Here is a 21048-nt window from a genome sequence, read left to right as displayed (position 1 = left end):
TGTATAAATCTAAATACATTTAAGTTCAGGTTTTATCATCATTTTCTGGGACTGAACCATCTTGATAAGGATACTTTGGGATTAGAAACCCCAATAATCCTTGAATATGTACTAGAAAAAACTTCAAACACGATATTCTTAATTTAATGACAATAAATGATCAGTATATATTTAAATATGAGATAATGTAATTTTATATCTATGTCCGTTAAGATTTTTCATTTATGAAAATTCATTTGTAAGTGGTAATGTTAGAACTGATTAGAACCAATAGAGATTCATATATTTTGTCTACTATGTATATCTTGTTAAATTTTAGTTATTTTCCGTGAAAAACTATCAATTTGTAAAAGGCACTATTACAAATAGTACTATTAGTTTTCATGTGGTTAAAGTATATTTCCACTTAAGATTCAAGTCATTTATTATGTGATAGTACTATGAATTAGCAGACAGATTTTCATGTAGCTGTGTAGTTATATTGGACTAAGATGGAATATAGCCAACTTGAAATTACCTGTGCATCCGGTGCTTTCATCACAAGCAGAAACTACTTCAAGAACATTTTTGTCATATGCAAAGGTCTCTTAACAGTAAATGAAGCATAATAGTATAATCTTTGCTAATACAATTAAAAAAAAGCCTAATACTAATCCTGAATGCTTTAAGATTAAATTTTTATGATTAAAATCAGAGCATTGTAATTTTCAAAAATAAAACACATTTAAGAAATAAACACCTATCATAAATTATCTTTAAGACAAGAAATTATTGTGAATGTACAACTCAAAATTTCCCTCTTTGCTCTAGTTACTATTTTGTCATCTACAATGGTAGCTTCTCATGTGTAGAGAAGCAATATTAAGTGCCATTGATTGGAAACAATCAGGCGGGAAAGAGGTGCCAATAATTTTATAGTCCATATATTGACTAATGGCAACTTTTACACTGGCTAAAATCACAAATCTGGCATCTCAGGACTTCAGTTCTGCTTCTGGCTTCAAGGGAGAATGTACTACATCTTTTTGTAAATTTGCTCATGAATATACCAAGGGGTTGCTGTTGGTTTTCATTCTTGTCTTTTGCGATAGTATGTCAGTTATAAATCTAATTTGCAAAGAAAAGTGCAAAGAAATATAAAAAAAAAACATGTACAAATAAAAAAAAACTGAATCTTCGTTCTCGGTAAATTTACGTAAATGTTTTTCAACAACTATGATAAGAATTTGTTACAGATTTTATTTATCTGTTTTGATATTGTGTGAGCTGTAATTATGATTTTACAAACTAAAATAAAATTATTTATTAGAAAAAACATATATAAGTTGGTAAAAGTTTACGATTGTCTTGTAAAAGAGGACCCCCAAGGGGTTATAAATAGTCATTTTCAACTTCTTGCGGTAGGTAGGAAAATTTTTTTTTTTTTTTTTTTTTTTTTTTTTTTTTTTCTTTAACCATGTGCATTTGCATATCTTCCACTCTCCATTGATATTTTTTTTTTTTGTAAATTGCCCAACCTCAAAGTTTACCTGGCCAGAGGAGCTGCATATTGATTTTTTTACCCATTCACTGAGGGTTATGGTAGAGAATATTTTCAAACTTCTTTTTTTTTTTTAGGTTTTGTTTCCCCCAATAATTCCCCATTTTAATATGTAAATTTAAAATTTAATGGAAGTGACGCACTTACCCTTGATTATTTGTCCGGAGTAAGATTGATCATTCGACCTGTTTTTAGTATGTGCAGCGCTGAAATGCACATGCATGAAATTACTAAAGTTCTGAAGGCAAAATAAAATGTAAAACCTTCATCCCATATGACATGTATACAGTATTGATTAAAGTAGGGTGATTCTAACATTATATATTTTTATTAAGATTATTGTATATATATACACACACAATTAGTCACCTTTTGCATGAACATAATGTGGAAGTCCTGCTGATAGTGTATGTTGCATTCTCCAAATTTTTGTGAATAACTTGAAAAATTGAAGGAATCAACCGTCAAGTAGATAGTCTTATTGCTTATGCAGTCTCATGTTTATCCACCAGGAAAGAAAGAGTAGTAATACTGAATATTTTACTGTAGCTTTAGAATTTGATTTCCCTCAGTGTTTCTAATGTATTTTATGAATGTTGTGGAATAGTTACTAATTTATTCTGACTATAATAATGATTTTCTTTGATCTAAAATTTTTAATGTTTGAAAGGCATGGTTTGGTTAAAATCTGAGGCAAGCCATGTTAAATGAAAACCTGTCAGTGTGAAGTTATATATTTGTTGTTTCAGAAAGTGTAGTGGCTGTTTTTGTAATTGGGAATTAAGTCTTAAGTGGTGTCAGTTTTTATTTAATTGATTTTGAGGCTTCCCTTAGGAATTCAACTATTCTTAGCTCTAACTGTACTGTATGTACTGGATTGAGGTTTTTATTAAACTGAAAGAAGCTTGTTTAATAATAAGCACAAATAGCCACTAGTTTCATCTGTGTAAAGGTTATGTTTTATCTTTGTACAACTTTAGTTTGTTTTCTTCTGGGTTTTGCAAGTAGTTTACTGTAATTTTAGGCATAATGTTTTGTAAAAATAAAACTCAGTGAAACAAGCAGCTAGTGATAGTATTACACTTGGATATTCATCATGGTAAATATTCATCACAGGTTTGTGTTCTGTGTTGAAATTATCGTTAATTGTCTTCCAAAATATTGTTCTGATAGTGACTGTATCCCTCTCTCATTCTCCATCCACCCATTAGGCTCATGCTGTTTCAGTAAATGGTCTTTATTGTAGCTTGCTTCTGAATCACCTCATTTGCTCACTGTAAGAAATTGTAGTTAGTTTCCATGCTTATTTTTTAAAAAAAATTTCTTTTAGTGAATTATGCTCATCTGGCAAAAAAATTCATCCTTTTTGGTACTAAAATACTGTACTGTGTTGCTATTATGCCCTCATTCATAGATATGTACTTTGAATTTTGTATTTAGAATTATTGTACAGCAAGGTATTTGATGTGCCTATGAATAGTGACTCTCTCTCTCTCTCTCTCTCTCTCTCCTCCTCTCCTTCTTCTCTCTCCTTCTCTCTCGCTCCTCTCTCTCTCTCGTCTCTCTCTCTCTCTCTCTCTCTCTCTTCTTCTCTCTCTCTCTCTCTCTCCTACATTGATGTTAAGTGTCTTATAAATATTTACTAATGCCATAAAACATCCTAGCACAGTATTGGTATGAGTAGAATAATATGACAGCCACTCCATTGTCTGTGTTAATACTGCTTCTGTGCTTGTCTCTTCATGTATCTTAAATTTTTTCCAAAGTCCATGTAAACATAACATTCTTTGATACACACACATACATATACATACATACATATATATATATATATATATATATATATATATATATATTATATATATATATATATATATATATATATATATATATATATATATATATATATAGTATATATATAGTATATATATATATATATATATATATATATATATTATATATATATATATATATATATATATATATATTTTATTATATGAAATATAAAAAATTTGTATGTACTTTTTGTATATACTGTATTCATTCATCATCAATGTGCAGTAGTAAGTATTAACTTTTCCCTCCTGCATGATGTCATTTAATAATGATATTTATTAAAGTAAATATATTTTATCTCATACTGATTTAAATGTGATTGCTATGCATAAATAAATGCTGAAGTTTGGTACTTCATGTTTACATGCCTGATGCTTGCTTTATTAATATGTTACTTGTACTAATTATAATTGGTCTTGTGCTCTGTTTTCCTGTTACCTGTTGTAGTAGTAACTAATGGTACAGTACTAAATTATATTTGGCAGTTAATTTTGTACCTCCCATGTTTACAGCCTATGCATTGTACTTAAGTGTTATGATGCATTTTGGATATGAACTCTTGCTTCTGTTAGAAATTTTGGGTACCCTTCACAAGATTTAACTGTTGAAATACACTTAGCTTTTTCCTTCATGAATGATATATTTAATTGTTTATTTTTAGTAGTTATACAAATTTCAGGAAACTCATGTTTTACCCTTGCCACAGGAACAGCCTCTACTTATAGAAGACTTATTAGAACAAGAGAAACAAGAGCAGCTTAAGCACCAGAAGACCTCTCAACAGCAGCACCAAGAGGTTGGACCAGATGGATTACTAAGTGAAGTTGATTTTGAGAAGCTCAAGGCTGATGTATTGTCAAGCAATCCTCCTGTTGGATTGCAATCCATATCAGGTGTGTGCAGTATAATGAAATTAACCCAAATGATTGATTTGGTTTCTGTTGGTCTGCAGATACTGTAATGTGTGTGCATTTGCTTTGGTTGTTCACAGACTCTACATTTACTTAGATATTTCTGCCTGGTACATTTAGGTGAGTACCTATTTTAACAATACTTGGTTTAATTGTTTTGAAAGCTGAATGTAGGATTTGATCTTGATTGAAAACAACTGCCTTTTCTCTTTTCTTATTGTGGTGGTATGCCATTTTATTTATACAGAAAATTAATTCTCAAGCACCATTATTAATCTCATATCCCAATCACCAGTATTTTATGATTATGTATCATATGAGAGGTGAAGGAAATTTTGTGGCAAAATCTGATTTACTTGCTGATAACATACTAGTAATTTAGTACTTATTGTTGAATGGTATGCTTATAAAGCTTGCTTTGATTTTTATTTATTGAATGAAAGAAGACAAAAACATAATGATTTATATTCGTGGGCGCCCAAACGCAGGGGCAAGGGGACCACTTGCCCCCTCCTGAGATCTTGGAAAAAATATATACTATATTACATTTATTTCACTAATTATGTTCATCAATTACATCACTGTTTTCCTTTCATTCTACAGTATATTTTTTGTTTAAGTAAATTAACCCTCTTACGCCGAATGGACGTATCATACATCGACTCAAAAAAGTTTTTTTAAAAATTCGCGGAAAAATACTTAACTTTTGAATCACGCGCCTTGGGGGATGCTGGGAGTTCACGGATCAAGGCGTTGTTTTGTTTACAATCGCTACGCAGGCGCGCAAGCGCGAATTTCTTTCTTATCGCACTAAAAAGTAGCAGTAACACATCTCAAAAATTATTTCGTCACTTTTGACATAATTTTTGCACCATTTTAAATTATCCTTTACATGAAGTATTATATATGAAAATGTGCGCAATTTCATGTAAAATACAACAAAAAATACTCGTGATTGTAGCTTTTATCAGTTTTGAAATATTTTCATATAAATAACGATAAGTGCAAAAATTTCAACCTTCGGTCAACTTTGACTCTACCGAAATGGTTGAGAAACACAATTGTAAGCTAAAACTCTTATATTATAGGAATATTCAATCATTTGCCTTCATTTTGCAACAAATTGGATGTCCTTAGCACAATATTTCGATTTATGGTGAATTTATGAAAAAACTTTTTCCTTACGTTTGCGCGGTAACTCTTCCGATAAATTTTTTCGTGCGATTGTCCTAATGTTTGCACCATTTTAAATTTGTTGTTACATAAAGTTTTATATATGGAAATGTGTGCAATTTCATGCACAATACAACTGAAAACAACCCATGGTTGTAGCTTTTATCGGTTTGAAATATTTTCATATAAATAACGTTAAGTGCAAAAATTTCAACTTTCAGTCAATTTTCACTCTACCGAAATGGTCGAAAAACGCAATTGTAAGCTAAAAATCTTATATTCTAGTAATATTCAATCATTTACCTTCATTTTGCAATGACTTGGAAGTCTCTAGCACATTATTTCGATTTATGGTGAATTTATGAAAAAACAAAACATTTTCCTTATGTCTGCGCGGTAACTCTTCCGAAAAAATCAGAATTTTTTTTGTGCGATTGTCGAAATGTTTGCACCATTTAAAATTAGCTGTTACATAAAGTTTTATATATGAAAATGTGCGCAATTTCATGTAGAATACAACTAAACATGATTAAAGGTTGTAGCTTTTCTCTCTTTTCGAAATATTTGCATATAAATCACGATAAATAGAAAAAAAACCACGTTCTGTCAAATTTGACTCTACCGAAATAGTTGAAAAACGCAATTGTAAGCTAAAAATCTTACGGCCTAGTAATATTCAGTCATTTATCTTCATTTTGAAACAAATTTGAAGTCTCTAGAACCATATTGTGATTTATGGTGAATTTTTGAAAAATATATTTAACTCCTCCGCGCGCCGATTCGCGGCCGCAAGTCTCCGAAATGCGTACACCGCATTATCCTAATATTTGCTCCTTTTCATATTAGCCATTTTAAAGATTTTCATATATCAAAATGTGCGCAAACTCATGAAAAATACAATAAAAATAATTGAAGGTTGTAGCTTTTCCCATCTCCGAAATATGTGCATATAAAAAAAAATATATATAAAAATTTTGACATTCGGTCAACTTTAACTCGTCCGAAATAGTCGAAATCTGCAATTCTAATCTAAAACTCTTACAGTATTGTAATATTCAATCATTTGTCTTCATTTTGAAACAAATTGGAAGTCTCTAGAACAATATTTAGATTTACGGTGAATTTTTGAAAATAACATTTTTTTACGTCCGCCCGTTACGAATTCGTACATCATTTTGTGATAATATTTTTCGGGTGTTGCTTTTATTGTTTTACAATGTATTATATATCAAAATGATTGCAATTTAGTGTACAATACAATGAAAAAAAAGTAACTCGTTAGCTTTGACCGTTTTTTGCACAGCGTGATTTGAATGCAATTATGTATTAATTTTTTTTTTTGCTACCATATATTGCATTATTTACATATGATAATGATATTATTTTTCATTTCTGATGGTTGCATACTAAACTTCAGGCAATGACAAAAAAAATGAGCCAAAAATGAACTCTTAATCTTCAAAACTAAGCGCGCTGTGATTTTTTGAAAAAATTATTTTTTCCGCTTCCGCGCTCACTCCAAACCAGCCCCGGCATACGGAAGAGGTTTTGATTTTTAGGGCTTCGGCGTAAGAGGGTTAAGGGGGCTGGCCGGAACCCTTATATATGGGTTTATAGGGCAAAAAATGCAAAGTCATGAAAAAATTCATGGAGCCTCATATGGCAATTGAGAATACGTATACGAAATATTTTGTCAAAATTCCTCTACTTTCGTAGTTACAGGGTAATTAGTTAACGTAACTCAATAAGCCTAAAACATTGATCTGTACAAGAAAATGTAATATTTCTTCTGTTATCGTAAATTTTGATAATTATTGTCAAAGAAATTGGGAGAAATAGCATCTGTAGACATTCCCTGAGTCGAGAAGGGAGACTTCAGTCAGCTACCAAGTTCAACCATGATTCAGTGCGAGGACAAACCTCAAGTAGTCTACACGTTCGTGTTTCACCTCTGACATTTGCTTGCTATTACGTATGTTTATCTATGTTTCGGCAAGAATTTCATCATGCCAATGAGGAAAAGACAAGGAAAACATCTCGCTAACATACAGACGAAGAAAAATCGCTCAAGTATTATTACAGAATATCATAATATACGCGTAGTTAGTGAAGAGAGAGGGGAGGGTTGCGTAGTAACGCCCCCGTCTTGCCTGACAGCACATGTCACTCTGTGCCCAAGGCCACGATCTTTGAGCAAAGAGATCTTCATTTATGATAAATAGCATACTTTTGGTTTTTAATACCCAAAATGGAATATGAAATTCATAATAATCATGATTTATTAAATTGTCTTTGTAAAAAGAGAGTACACCTTGTACACCTTTGATTTTCACCTCTGACATTCTCTTGCATTTACGTTTGTTTATCTTTGTTTCGGCAAGAATTTCATCTTGCCAAAGAGGAAAATACAAGGAAAATATCTCGCTAACATATAGAAGAAGAAAATTCGCTGTAATAAGTCAAGTTAGTGAAGGAGAGAGAGTGAGTTGCGTAGGAAGGAGTGCCCCATCTTGCCTCACGCAGTGCCCCAGGCTACAATATATGAGCAAAGGGATCATCATTTATGATTAAATTATGATAAATAAAATAGTTTTGGTTTATTAATACACAAAAAAAGAAATATACATTCATAATAATCATTATTTATTAACATTGTCTTTATAGAAATACAAAGGAAAACTTTGAACGCCCGTATCTCAAAACTATACTTATTGACCTTCAAAATCTATCTTCTCACTTAGTTTTAATGCTATAACATTGGAATTTGGTATATAACTCAGAAAGACATTATAGAACAATCAAATCAAGCCCTTTTTTCCAATTTTTGTTTCGTCTTTTTTTCCTTTAAATTTTTTTCTCCTGATTTATAGGATTTATTTTTTTACCATATTGAAAAATTCATATCTAGCAAAAAAATGACTTAGAATAAAAACTTCTCATTCAGTTGGAGGTCTACATCAGGTCTATATATGGTAGTAATCCTAGGTCTTAATATTAAATATCAAGGGAGGAGATAGAATTTGAAAAATGGTTATTTTCGGGATAAATCGCCCTGGCGTCACAAAACCGTAGTTCAGAGGCGAAAATCATATGCGGTTTGATGTCCCAAGTCACCTTATTAAGTGGTATGAATATCAAAGTCCTGTCCTTAAAAAATGGCATTAGCCAGCCAGCCCCCTTAAAGATATCCTTATCATATTGTATAATATTTGTATACATTATATAATTGCATTATTCTTTCAAGAAATGTTTGATTTCAGTTGAATAGTAAATGTCTGTTGAAAAAAAAAGTGTGTCACTTACTGTATTTTTTTTATTGCATCTTGCTTCACTTAAATAATAATTGGCACCTCAGTTCCAGTGTGTATGTATATATATATATATATATATATATATATATAGATATATATATATATATACTATATTATATATATATATATATATATATATATATATATATGTATATATATATACCTACACATACATACATACATACATACATACATACATATACATCATCAGTAATACCTTGGGTTACGAATTTATCCGTTCCAGAACCTGCTTCGTAACCTAAAAAATTCGTAACCTAAATGGATTTTCCCAAAAGAATGTTATAAAAAGCAAATAATGCGTTCCACCCGACCATGAATGACCATTTCAATTCATATTTTTCCATTTATTTTTGTTCACTAAGGTTGAAAATTCATGTAGGAATTACATAAAATTATAAAATTGAAGAATGAAATTAAATATAAACACTAGATTTAATATGCATGCACAGTAAAACCTGAACTTTACCTTTGCGAGTGTGGCTGCTGGCTTGACGGAGACGGGAGGAGGGGAAGGGTGAGGAGGAGAGGGTTAGGGCTTGGGGGGGAAATCTCCCTGCCGAACACTTCTGGAAGACTTTCTGGTTCTTTCTCTAGAGAGCACCGTTCACTACAATCACTAATTTTACGCTTACGCGACACTGTGTCGTCTTTCACATTTTGAAAAAATATTTTTCTATGGAGGCTTGCTTTTGCCTGTTCTTTAAAATTTATAGAAATGACCCACCCCATTATCAATAAACAAATTTGTTGCACGCCCTGACGCAGCCTTATTCGGTTGATTTTTCTCGATAAAACTTTTCACAATTTCCCAGTGTTTCAAAAAATCCTTGATCTCGCTCGAAGGAAGCGACTGTGCAGCGTCTTCCCCCTCCTCCTCAGATGAGATCTCCTCCGTTACCTGTCTCTGTTGCTCCTTGTGTAGCTCCAACAGCTCGTCGGTCGTCAGCTGCTTTAATTTCTTCCTTTTTCTTCAAAATAGTGCAGATCGTTGATTGCGACCGCTTGAAGAATGCTGCAATGTCTTTCCACGCGCTCGCCTTTTATCATGCATTTTGGATAATTTCCTTCTTCATTTCGACTGTAATCATCAACTTCTTTCTTATGCTTTCCTTCTTGCTGCTTGCCTTCGTCATCTTGGGAGCCATTGTCTTTAGTATTTGGGTAATAGTAATGTATAAGCACTATCACGGAAACATAACACGTGCGCAAATCACTAAGCAAATTTGAGAGCGTATCATGGACAGATGCGTTCAATCTTAACGCCAGCGAGATAGTGAAAGAATTATGGTTTAAAACGGTCAAGGGATGCGTGGGAGGAAGTCACTTGACCCTCGTTAAGTTTTGGCCGAAAAAATGCGTTCGCATCCGCTCATCCGATGTCCGATGTAAACAAAGCAGGCGCCTCCCATGATAGAAATTTGCGCATTCGTATTCCAAGTGAAATTCGTATTCCAGAATGAGGGCGTCACTTCGTAAGTTAAAAATTCATATACTAATCGGTTCGTAACCCAAAGTATTACTGTATATATATATATTATATATATATATATATATATATATATATATATATATATATATATATATATATATATATATAAATATATATATATACACATAGCATATATATATATATATACAGGCAGTCCCCGGGTTACGACGGTGTCGGCTTACGACGTTCCGAGGTTACGACGCTTGTCAATAGACGTTATTTCCAGAGTTACGACGCATGTTCCAGGGTTCCGACGCCTACAACGCTCATCTGGGAGATGAAATATGACACCAAAAATGCAAAATAATCAATATTTGAAGGTTTTTTTATGAAATATGCCATAAGAATGCAGTTTACATAGTTTTCAGTGCACCCAAAGGATTAAAAGTAAGGTTTGTTCATGAAACTTACCTGACAGATATATATATAGCTGTATTTTCCGAAGTCCGACAGAATTTCAAAATTCGCGGCACACGCAGTGGGCGGCCAGGTGTAGTACCCATTCCCGCCGCTGGGAGGCGGATATCAGGAACTATTCCCATTTTCTATTCATATTTTTTCTGTCGCCGGTCGGTAAACACAACTGTTTACAGACCTCCGCCTAGGATTTTGAAACTTCATTAGCCGCTTAAGTATCCTAATTATTCTTTCGATTATTGACTTGGATTTGTGGCTAGGCATACGCTATCGTAAATTTTTTCATTGCATTTGATGTCTGAAGCTAGTTAGCCTAGTTTCAGACTTTGTTGTCTGCATGCGGTAAGGTGAGGCTACCGGAACTTTCGGTAGACACTCGCTTAGTATATATGACGTTTACATGTTTTCTTTGCATAAGTTCAATGTAATTAGTGTAATGTGTGACTGATTACGGAAAGAAGTAGGATTCATGTACGCATTTTAGAGCGTGTTAGAATCAGGAGTTTTCCTCCACAGTAAACAGAAGTTAGAAATAATGAACCTTCTAACCTCCTGTAGATTTTATTTTGCCTAACCCTGTGGTATGGCTTTTTACGGGCCTAGAAGAAGTGTCTGCTAGAGGATTACATCAAGTAATCTTAGACTAAAGTGCTCGCTCTCCAATCAGTGTTGTGAAGTGTAAGTGCCCCCTTGTTTTGTGGAGGGGCGTCAGATCGGGCCCATAATGCCTCTAGGCCTGGACCTCTGTCGGACTCCCAGGACTCAGGGAGAGGGCATGTCGAAAGCCGCAAGAGGGTTACGGGGGCTCCCCACCGATCTGGCGTCCCTTCGGCAGGACCTGTTGACGCTTCCCAGGCTGCTAAAGATCGTGCACCTGCACGAATCTTGAAGGATTGCTTCTCGTCCTCCGAGGCGTCCTTCCCGCGCAAGGGTTGGAGATCTCGGAAGGACTCACGCCCTCTAAGAAGCTTTAAGAGAAGGAGGACGCTTCACGTCCTCTCTCTCGTCAGGAGGGAACGTCAGATCGGCCCCATAACGCCTCTAGGCCTAGACCTCTGTCGGACTCCCAGGAAAACCAGGGAGAGGGCATGTCAAAAGCCGAAGGAGGGTTACGGGTTTTTCATGCTGATCTGGCTTCCTTTCGGCAGGTCCTGTTGTCGCTTCCCAGGCTGCCGAAGATCGAGCACGTGCACGAATCTTGAAGGATTGCTTCTCGTCCTCCGAGGCGTCCTCCCCACACAGGGGTTGGAGCTCTCGGAAGGACTCGCGCCCGCTTCACGTCCTCTCTCTCGTCACGAGAGGATGAAAGAGTCCTGTGCCCTGTCAGGGCTCTCGAATTTTATTTACATAAACGAAGGAAGTAAGAGCTCCTTCGGGTAATGTATGGTGCTCAGAAAGAGACCACATTTACCCTTTTCGAAGAATGCACTGGCTCTTTTCCTAGGGCCATATTAAGGAGGCTCATTCATCTTGCCAGAAGAGTGATTTGAACCTCCTGCGAGTGAACGCTCATGAAGTTAGAGCTGTTTCAACCTCGCTAGCATTCCAAAAGAATTTGGTAATCAAGGACATTCTAGATTCCACCTTTTGGAGGAGCAACTCAGTATTCGTCTCCTCTCCTCATGGCGCTCCGTATACGTTATGTAACGTTCGCTTTACTTCGAAAAAGCAAGCTGATAAGTTTGACGTCCGGCAAGCTGCTTTGCACAGTCAAACAACTTATGTCTCTGGTTCGGCATAAGAAGGGCAATTTAGACGTGAGGAAGCTTTTGGAGGTGCTCGACGTCCTATAAGTAGAGACATTCTCCAGGACGCTCGGCAAGCACCTTGCGAGGCTGTCTTTCGGACGCTCGGCGTTCCTTTGCTGAGTGCGTTTCTGGAGATGTTCTTTTGCATTACTAAGACGCAAGTTGTCGCACAGCCGCAAGTTGTCGCACAGGCGGCCACTGTCTTTGTAAGAAGGTATGAAGGTCTTTAAGGCCCGTCTTGAAGACGAAAGCCATACGTCTTCCTTTAGTGTTCACACACTTCAGGAGCAGCGTGCGGCTCTCCATGGAGACTCGCATGAGGACGTCCCTTGAAAATATTCACGTCATACGCAGAACGCGGTTCGTATACATTGAGATGTTGGCAGGTCGCTCTCGCCAGGACGCCTCTTGGCGAGCCTTGCATGCATCGGGGCGCTCAACGAGTTCCTCTCTGAAACGTCGTTCAGAAGACTTGGTGTTCTCTGCTCAGACACGCTCGTAGCTAAGCAAGGACGTTTTTTGAGGACGCTCAGCAGGACGCTTTTGAGGACGCTCGGCAGAGCTTTTGTGGACATTCACCAGGACGCTTCGGTGGAAGCTCGGCAGGACGCTTTGCGAGAGAGACTTGTAGAAGGCATCTTATTTGCTGTTCAGGACGTTTCTTAGGACGCTTGACGCTTTCTAAACGCTCGTCAAGAGGAGGTTTTTTCAGGACTCTCCACGGACATTCCTTTACAGAAATTAAAATTAAAAAGGATTCGGAGTTAGCGGAGAGACATACCCGAATTTTTTCTTCGATCCCTCTTTCCTCTTCATCGATTTCTCTGAGAATCGGGAAGATTATATACTCGGATTCCTGGGTGACTTTCGGTGATGTTAAAGGGTTTTCCCCTATTAGCAAAGTGCTAATAGTTTTGTCAAGTCAGGACGTTTTCCCCATTGTCATTTAAGTGGGGGACCCCTCATAAATGGGGTAGTTCTCATTGACATAGATTTTAACGTTTTTATCGTTTAAGCGGATAAACTCATTAACAAATTTCGGAAGAGCTCTCATTCATTTTCAGAGGCTCATCCGGGGAGTAAGAAAAGACTTGTAGACTAGATCCAGGAAGTCTTATGTCCAATATCATAAGAACATTGAACGGTCCTTTTCGATCCTCGGTTCTCTCTTGATGATCTCTATTCGAATATTACTCCCTTTTCTTGGCAAAGAGTCTTGGCAAAGAGTCAAGGAGTTCTTTTAAAAGTCTCATTCATTAGAACGTGGACAGTCGTTTTCCTTTCTTTTCTCTCTCTTCCTCGCGAGGAAAGATGTAGTAGAGAATTCGATGTTCAAATTACTACAATACTTACGTAGTTTATCTTTGCGTCATTTTGCTAACGCATGGGTCAAGTCATATACGCATATCGTATTTACCTCTGCGGATAGAAGCCGAAAGAACTGTTGTTCTAATGTATTTAATTGACACTCCCTTCAACCTTCCAAGAGTTTTCGGAGTAAGAACAACTCTTCAGGTATTGTTACGACAACACCAACTCAGCTTCTGTATTTAGCGAATTTTGTTTCGTTTAAATATGCCTGCTTGAGAGTTTCCTTTTGCTCGATAATTTCATACCTATCCCTTCGTAAAAGGAGAGTAGCTGCAACTCAGGCAGATGTGCGAGACGATGAACAAGGCTGCTGTTACTGTGATCTACGCAGTACCGGCTAGCTCGGTGACATGCGCGGTTGGTTACGTCTCTCTCCCTTGCGGGAATGGCTGAATAAGCCGTCTCTCTGCCCTACAATCATGGATTTTAGCCTCGGGTTGAGGAAATTTCTAGTAATCATGATGAACATGCCTTCCGTTTACTTAGAAAATTTCAACAAGATATCTCTTATACTTGTTCGGTGCGGGTTTACCGCACGGTAACAGAATTCTGTATGAATCTACCGCGGCATAGCACTATAATCAATGCTCCCTGCTTATGCAAAGCGCAGCCTTATTTAGGGAAGGAAGCAGGCTGAGTGAGGGAATGGATGAGTTTGCTGGGGACCATTTCCTCGCTGGAGAAGCTTGTTTTTTTTTCCCTGAATAAACAGCAATTCAGACCTCTACAATTTTTCCTCACGAAGAAATTGGAATAACATCAAAGATCTAGTAATAATTTAATTTTCTCTCAACGGCTTGAGGATCACCTCGGGTGATAGCGAGAGGGTGCCAGACATCCGAACAGAGGAACAGATGTTCTGGCACATTGTCTGAAGAATTGAAGCCAAATTGGTCGGCTCTCCAGTTTCCTCAAAGGGTGAGTTTGGATCGAGTGGCCCAAATCATCTCGGATAATTTCTCAGCTCTCTCATAGCTCAAGAAGAGAGAGTTGGTTATGGGCTTGGGCACGGAACGTAACGATCCTCAAGAGGTTCGTTAAACTAGTGCACGTCCGTGCGGGTCTTCTCGATCGAAGGCAACAACTACTGACGTCTGAGTAATCCTCACTTAAAAGTATGTCGAAAGTTGAGGAGAGACTGAGGGCGTCCCTTCGTTAAGTTTTTCGTAATATTGAAGACGAAGGAGCTTCCTCTTAAGTTTGTTCCCTTATTCATGATCCTAGAGGATAGCTTTAGTCGCCACATGTTGGCCTCTAAGAGGTTGGATTCACAAAGGTCAGGTAATTCAGAGAATTGTCCAAAGACCCTTCCCGGGAGAATCGGTGTAATCTAACATCGTCACTTAGTGAAGTATCTAATATCTCTCCTCTCTGAGTCTGAAGGCGTTCAGACTATCGAGAAGCGATAAGATCTTCAAGATTAATGGCAGTCTCTTGGCCAAGGCAAAGCAGTGCTGCCTATTTTCAGTGTTCATTCGGAGGGGGCCGTTTCTGGAGATAGTGAAGGGAAATGACTGTTCCTCCACCTCGACCTCTGTGAATTTCTTTATGGTTCTATCTTTCCGTATGAAGTATGGAGATAAGCTAAAGAAGTCCTAACTATTGTAGAATATGCAAATATGTTGTTGACGCCCTCTAGGCTCAGAGATTCGGTTTCTGTCAAAACAACAAAGCTTCACGATCTTTGAGGTCTGGGGAGATCTTGAAATTTCTCTGGATCGCAGGTTCCGGCATGGAACTTAGACGTAGTCTGAGTTTCTGATGCCAAAAGCATTTCGAACCTATCCTTTCTGCGAACTTAATACACGTGGATCCAGAAAAGGCTAACATTCTAACCGCTCTAGCCACGGCAAAGAGGGTTAGTGGGGTTTTAGCCATCATCAGAGGTTTTAGCTTTAAAGGACATAATGCGGTCTGTCCTCTAAGCCTTCCGTTCTTGATAAGAACGAAAACCTGTCTAACCCTTGACCCGAAGGCTTGGAGACCAAGGGTATGGCACAAATTATTGGGCAAGGGCATTAGAGAGTCCTGTGCCCTGTCGGGTCTCTCAAGTTTTATCTATAGAAAGTCGAGGTCAACGGACAATCTGCGGTGTTCCGTAAAAGACCAGACTGGTTCATGTCCAAGAACACCCTGGCATTATAGTCAAGGAGTTCTTTTAAGAAGTCTCATTCATTATGTTTGCATAAAGATTTGAGATTTTTTCTTAATATGAATGCTCAAGAGGTGAGGGCGCGGCCTTGGAAGCATTTCAACAGAGCATGACACTCAGTAACATCCTGAGTGCCCACGCTTTAGCGAAGCAACTCTGTGTTCGCTTCACACTCCCGACGGGAGTTGAAGACGACATTTGAGATCTGTAAGTCGCTAGGACCATACATATCCGTAGATATATTATTGGGGGCACCAAGCAACACGAATCCTATCCTATAGAAAAGGGATAGGTGTGCTTTTAACTTTGAAGGGTTGGTCGATTGAGGCGCGTTCCTTTTCTTTAGCCTAGAAGTTTATGGAACTAACTTTGATAGGTTAGGTCAGGTGGTGGTTTTAGCTTCGTTGCCCTCAGAAGTATGGTCATATGGTCTAGTCACATTGTGGTCACGCCCCCGTTGACAGATCACGAGAGCGCACCAGCATTACAGGTCTCTACCTCGCTGGCAACTCTAGTAACGCAGAAGCAGACTTTGGTGACAGTAATCACGAAGTCGGCTATGCTAACAGGTGAGGAACCAAGATGTATATCATCTACTTAATTTAGTTTCCCAAAAATCCTATTCTGTCTCTTCCCACCATCCGAAGGTGGGATTCAGCTATATATATATCAATGTCAGGTAAGTTTCATGAACAAAATGTTATTGTTATAATACAATTAAGTTTGTTCATACTTACCTGGCAGATATATATAATTAAAGTGCCCACCCACCTCCCCTCAGGAGACAGTGGCACTGATAAAAATATGAATAGAAAATGGGAATAGTTCCTGATACCGCCTCCCAGCGGCGGGAATGGGTACTACCACCTGGCGCCCACTGCTGTGTGCCGCGAATTTTGAAATTCTGTCGGACTTCGGAGAATACAGCTATATATATATCTGCCAGGTAAGTATGAACAAACTTAATTGTATTATAAAACAATAACATTTTTCTTAGGATTTTTGACGATGTTCCGACTTACAACGATTTTCGGCTTATCCTGGACGCGTCTCAAGAACGGAACCCCCGTCGTAACCCAGGGACCGCCCTTTACATGTAAAATAGCTAATCCGTTCCAAGCCCTCCAAAAATACCCCAGTAAATTTCATAATAAAGCTAAATTGACCTATAAACAATGAAATACTACAACAATTTAGACCATTCAATACCTAAATTAATAAAAAAAAATGCAAAATATAACCTGTAAATAAAGTGTATATTAGTGTACATGATAACAAGATATATACTGTACGTAAAATGAGGAAGCTTATCTTTCGAGTGAGGCTATCTAACGGGGAAAGTGGCGGCAGAGGAGGAGGAGGACAAACCAGCAGATAACGTATGTACGTACGTACACTTAACTTTACGAAAACACAAAAAATTTAGGAAAACTATAAAACTAAAATTTACGAAACACATTAACAAACTGTAACACTTAACTTTACAAAAAACTAAATTAAATTTTTTTTTTTTTTTTTTTTTTTTTTTTTTTTTTTTTTTTTTTTTTTTTTTTTTTTTTTTTTTTTTTTTTTTTTTTTTTTTTTTTACGGAATTTCAACTTCATCACCATTTTCAACGATCTGTTTATCACTTGGTTCTTCCTTTTTGCTTTCAACTTTCTGTTTTTTATCACTTGGTTCTTCCTTTTTGCTTACTCCTGCTAATGCTGAAGGCCTCTTTAAAAAATAACGATCCAAGAAAGATTGCTTCTGCCTACTTTTCACAATGTTCCTGAAACGACTCAGGCAAACGTCATCGAACTGCGCAAGCATACGACCTGTGTGAGCCTTTTCGGGGTGTCTTTTATCGATAAACGATTGCACTTTATGAAAAGCGGCTAGAACATCCTTAATTTCTGCCGTTGTCATAGGGTTGTCGTCCTCCTCCTCGCCGCTGCTAGAGAACTCCTCTTGAACGACGTTATGTTGCATGCCCTCCAACTCTTTAGGTCATCCGTCGTAAGCTCCTCTTGGTGCTCCTTGAGAAGGTCGTTGATGTCGTCCTCGTCGACGACCAGCCCCTTGGACTTGCCGAGTGCAATGATCTCGTCAAGATCTGGTTCCAAAACAGTTTCAGGATTGCCAACTGTTTCGGATTCTGCAGCACCAGCTTCGCCCACGTTGAATCCCTCAAAGTCTCGGGCGGATACGGCATCATGCCAGAGTTTCCTCCACGAGAAATTCAAGGTTCGCCTCGAAACCTCCTGCCAAGCTTGGTCGATGAGTCGGATACAAATGACGATGTCGAAATGCTCCTTCCAAAATTGACGCAATGTGAGGTTTGTGGTATTGGTGATGTCGAAACATCTCTTGGGAAGATGTTTCGTGTACAGCTTCTTAAAGTTCGCTATCACTTGCTGGTCCATGGGTTGGATGAGAGGGGTGGTGTTGGGCGGGAGAAAAAGAATCTTAATGAAGGAATACTCTGCTAGGATATCTTCCTCGAGGCCAGGAGGGTGGGGAGGGGCATTGTCCAACACCAGCAGACATTTCAGGGGGAGGTACTTCTCTTCCAAAAATTTCTTCACTGTTGGGCTGAAACACAGATTTACCCACTTGGTGAACAAAAGCCTCGTTACCCAGGCTTTTGTATTAGCCCTCCACATCACTGGAAGCCTCCTTCAGCACTTTGTGGGCCTTTAAGGCTCGAGGAGTCTCAGAATGATACACCAGTAGGGGCTTCACCTTGCAATCCCCACTGGCGTTTGAACAAAGTGCGAGCGTAAGCCTGTCTTTCATAGGCTTATGCCCGGGTAGCTTCTTCTCTTCCTCTGTGATGTACATCCGACGAGGCATTTTTTTCCAAAAAAGGCCAGTCTCATCACAGTTGAAAACCTGCTGAGAACTGTAGCCTTCCTTGGTCATCATCTCGTCGAAAGTTTTCTTAAATGCTTCGGCCGCTTTCGTGTCCGAGCTGGCAGCCTCCCCATGACGCACCACCGAATGGATGCCAGTCCGTTTACGGAATTTCTCGAACCAGCCATGCGAAACCTTGAACTCTGGGGTTGGTGTTGAAGTCCCTTCCCCTCCGTCGTCTTCCGCCTGCGCAATCAAATCGCCGAAAATAGCGCTGGCCTTGTGGGCGATTGCTGTCTCCGTTACCGTATCACCAGCGATTTCTTTGTCTTTTAACCAGACGAGGAGCAGCCGTTCCATCTCATCGTGCACGTGGGTCCTCTTGCTGGACAAAATAGTGATGCCCTTTGACGGTGTAGCTGCTTTGATGGCATCCTTCTGTTTAAGGATGGTGCCTATTGTCGACGGATTACGGCCGTATTCCTTTGCGATCACACTCAATCGCATATCAGCTTCGTACTTCTTGATGATCTCCATCTTTGTCTCCAAAGAGAGCATGCGCTTCTTTCCGTGAATTTCAACTTTCTTGGGACCCATGACTACGTTATCTTGTACGTAATTTACGTATAAGTTACACAATAAAGTTTTCGCACAACACGATAATAGTACTGCAACGAAATCACTAACGAATTTACGCCACCACGTATACGTATAAGATGCATGATGAGAGGGGATGCTGTCCAATAGGAGAGAAGGATCTCATGGTGGTGACTAGCATCAGGAACCAATGGGAGAGCAGGAGGATGGTGGCGAGTCTACTAGTACTAAGATGGCGGCGCGCGGCGCGAGTTTCAAAATTGTTATCCGGGCGAATCTCGGACTTTCAGAAACCTTTCGTGTCTTGAAAACTTTTCGTATGTAGTAGAGCCGTTAAATTTTTCACATTGGCTTTCGTATCTCGAGGTACCACTGTATACACACTTATATATACATATATAGTATATATATATATGTGTATATATATATATATATATATATATACGTATATTGTCAGCTTGATACCGGAAACTATCCACGTATGTATAAAGATTTGCCTCCCCCCAAAAATAAAATTTTATGTGCTGTGGGTGCCCATGTTTATATTTGTTGGATAAAGCAAAGCAAATCAAATCTGGCAAATCAGGTATTGGAGATATCAAGTAGACCTGGAGAAATTAGCACATTAAATCAGATTTTTAAAAACAACTTGATTATAAGTATTTGTGATAGTCCAGGGGCATTGGAGTTTCAAATTGAAATGATCAAATTACTAGATACATGGCGGGAGAAATGGATGCTGGATTTATTAAAAGCTATATGTGAAGAGGAAGAGATGTCAAGGGACTGGGAGGAGAGTCTAATGGTATACAGGCGGCCCTCGGTTAGCGGCAGGGGTGCAGTTCCTGGCCGCTGACACTAAGCGATTTTAAAGTCTACGGCCGCCGCACACCTTTCAGAATACTAGACCAGTTAACAGCGCCGTAGACCAGTCAAACGGCACCGTAATCCCGCATTGGCGCAATAAGTAAAATTATATTTATGCAGTATAGTACTATAGAATTTACTGTACAGTACATTATACGTATTATTATAAATACTGTAAAGTGAAAAAAATCCTAGCTTTAATCTTTGGGGTGTCTAGAGTATGTAAAGATATAGGGTAATAAGGTTTTATACAGTGTACAGGTAGCTGTAGTGTTCAAGTTATGATAATTCGTCTTACGAGAATCCGATTTTATGAGAGACCAAATTACAGTACCCTAACTTTATCCCTTATAAGTTCAAAAACAGCAAAAGAGAATGATGACAGTATGGTTTTAACTTTATACTCGTTGCATAAACGTGTACAGCCATGAACAACCAAACAAGAAACAACTTTTTTCAATCATCGTACTATAGTACACTATTACCGTAGTTGTTATAAATGATGTTATGTAGAATAGGACTGAGATATCTTAATGTAATAACTCTTCGCTATAGATCAAAGATCAATATAGATCAAAGATCAATAGGGAAATACACTGTTAAATTTAAACCTAGTTATAGCTGAAGCTGAGAAAACTGTTCAAGCTGCTAATGACCATTATCGTGCATCAGCAACAAGGATAAAACTCCTGTAAACGTATGCCATCAAACACAACTGTAGATAAAATTGAGAAAAAATCATTTTAATCAAAACTACTGTGCTTGAAAGAGCACATTTTA

At 37.8% G+C, this 21048-nt stretch overlaps 1 protein-coding gene across 8 annotated transcripts in view; it reads left to right on the top strand.

The window, feature by feature from the left end:
• The window catches only part of LOC135206953 (histone-lysine N-methyltransferase 2C-like), a 307132-nt gene that overhangs the window by 225847 nt on the left and 60237 nt on the right, over window positions 1-21048 (top strand). For 6 of the 8 annotated variants that reach the window (XM_064238492.1, XM_064238498.1, XM_064238497.1 and 3 more), the window contains one exon: window positions 4083-4269. In XM_064238492.1, coding sequence (XP_064094562.1) covers window positions 4083-4269 — 187 coding nt within the window. The remainder of the gene's footprint in view (window positions 1-4082; window positions 4270-21048) is intronic. The other 2 variants (XM_064238495.1, XM_064238491.1) reach the window with 1 other exon arrangement.

This window comes from Macrobrachium nipponense, chromosome 31 (assembly GCF_015104395.2).
Source record: "Macrobrachium nipponense isolate FS-2020 chromosome 31, ASM1510439v2, whole genome shotgun sequence".
NCBI lineage: Eukaryota > Metazoa > Arthropoda > Malacostraca > Decapoda > Palaemonidae > Macrobrachium > Macrobrachium nipponense.
This window is presented reverse-complemented; position numbering and strand designations above follow the sequence as displayed.